Consider the following 1,578-nt stretch of genomic DNA (forward strand, 5'->3'; position numbering starts at 1 on the left):
CCAAAAAAAAAAAAAAAAAAAATCAACCATACCAGCAGCCTTCCCGTTGATTTCAATATCGAAGTAAACTTTGTTAGTCACTTCTTTCAGATTCCCCTTCGACTTCTTTGCCTGGAAGCATAAATTTCATAAATTAATTTTCTGCTTTCACTTTATAAACTTTATTCCCATTCCGATCCAAACGACTAAAACAAAACGTAAAGATCTAAAACCTCATTCTCGAACCACTATACGAAACCGGAATTCATTACAGATCTAGAACGCGTGAAAGACCGCACAGAAATTAGCATTTCTTTTCAGTGTAGAAAAACCTGTCGCTAAAAACCGATCCAATTTCAACGAAAAATTTGAGAGTGATCGAGAATAATTACCTGGATGAGAGTTAGGGTTCCTAATAGGAGGAAGGTACATAACATCAATGGCGCCGTTTTCGCCATCTCGCCGGGAAAGTCTCACTCGAAGAAAATAAAACCTTCGCAAGGTAGTCCGCGAAAGGGGAATCAATCGAAAAGAGAATCGAGAGAGAAATGGCATGCCAAGGCCTTTTATACCCAAATTCTCTGCTCGCGCAAAACGTGTAGTTACTAGCTTCATCCAATCCACTTCTGCCACGTGTCTTCCTTTCTGCTCCCATTGGTTGAACAACTCGAGTTTGTTACTATAGGGAAGGAAGTAATTTTTCGAATAGTTTCTTTTTTTAGATAAAAAAAAATCCATATTTTATTATTATTATTTTTTATTCTAGGAAAATATTTATTTTGTTTTATTTTAAATATAAATAAATAAATAAAAATTACTAACAAATAATCTAAATTAATGCAATTATTAGTTTGTAATTTTAATTAGTGGTATAAATTAATTTTTCTCTTTTTTTTTTCTTTTTATAAATTCCACAAGCTTAATCAAGCAATCCTTTGAAAGCAATAGAGTGGAATATTACAGCTTTAAAAAATCAAATTGAAATTCTATTTTGAAATGAATTTATTAATTATAAATTTTGCATTTTATTTTCTTTTTCCTTTTTCAGGCTTTTAAAATAATTCATCAATCTCTCTTTTTACTCTATTCGGAGGAATTACAGATCTAAATCGAACATATTTTGTTTAAAAGTACCATCAAATTATATCATATTAATATAAACAAATTTTTCAACTTAGCTGTGAACATTATATAAAAAATGTATTAGTCTAAGTCTACTGTTAGTAGATATTGTTTATTTTTACTTGTTACGTATCATTGTCAGTCTCACAGTTTTAAAATACGTCTATTACAGAGAGAGGTTTTCACATTCGATTTGCACAACCTGTCCAACCAACTAGTGAGATCTCACAATTCATCCTCTTGGGGTCCAATATCATTGCCGACACATCTCACGATGACTGACTATGATACCATTTGTAATAGCCCTCAATTTCACAGCTAGTAGATATTGTCCATTTTGACATGTTATATATCACTGTGAACCTCTACATCAATTAAAAAAAGGTTTCCACGTCCTATAAGAAAATATTGGTCATCTCCAACCAGCCTGTAATCTTAAAAAAAAAAAAAAAAAAAAAAAAAAAAAAAAAAAAAAAA

At 30.9% G+C, this 1,578-nt stretch overlaps 1 protein-coding gene across 1 annotated transcript in view; it reads right to left on the bottom strand.

Moving 5' to 3' along the window:
• LOC111448466 (peptidyl-prolyl cis-trans isomerase CYP20-1) overlaps nt 1-535 on the bottom strand; it is a 2,561-nt gene extending 2,026 nt beyond the window's left edge. Inside the window, exons 1-2 of the mRNA XM_023088098.1 lie at nt 372-535; nt 33-111 (exon numbers count right to left, since the gene is read on the bottom strand). Of these exons, the coding sequence (XP_022943866.1) occupies nt 33-111; nt 372-437 (145 nt within the window). The 5' untranslated portion in view covers nt 438-535. The remainder of the gene's footprint in view (nt 1-32; nt 112-371) is intronic.
• Nucleotides 536-1,578: the final 1,043 nt, after the last annotated feature.

Source organism: Cucurbita moschata, unplaced genomic scaffold (assembly GCF_002738365.1).
Source record: "Cucurbita moschata cultivar Rifu unplaced genomic scaffold, Cmos_1.0 Cmo_Scf00010, whole genome shotgun sequence".
NCBI classification, from domain to species: Eukaryota; Viridiplantae; Streptophyta; class Magnoliopsida; order Cucurbitales; family Cucurbitaceae; genus Cucurbita; species Cucurbita moschata.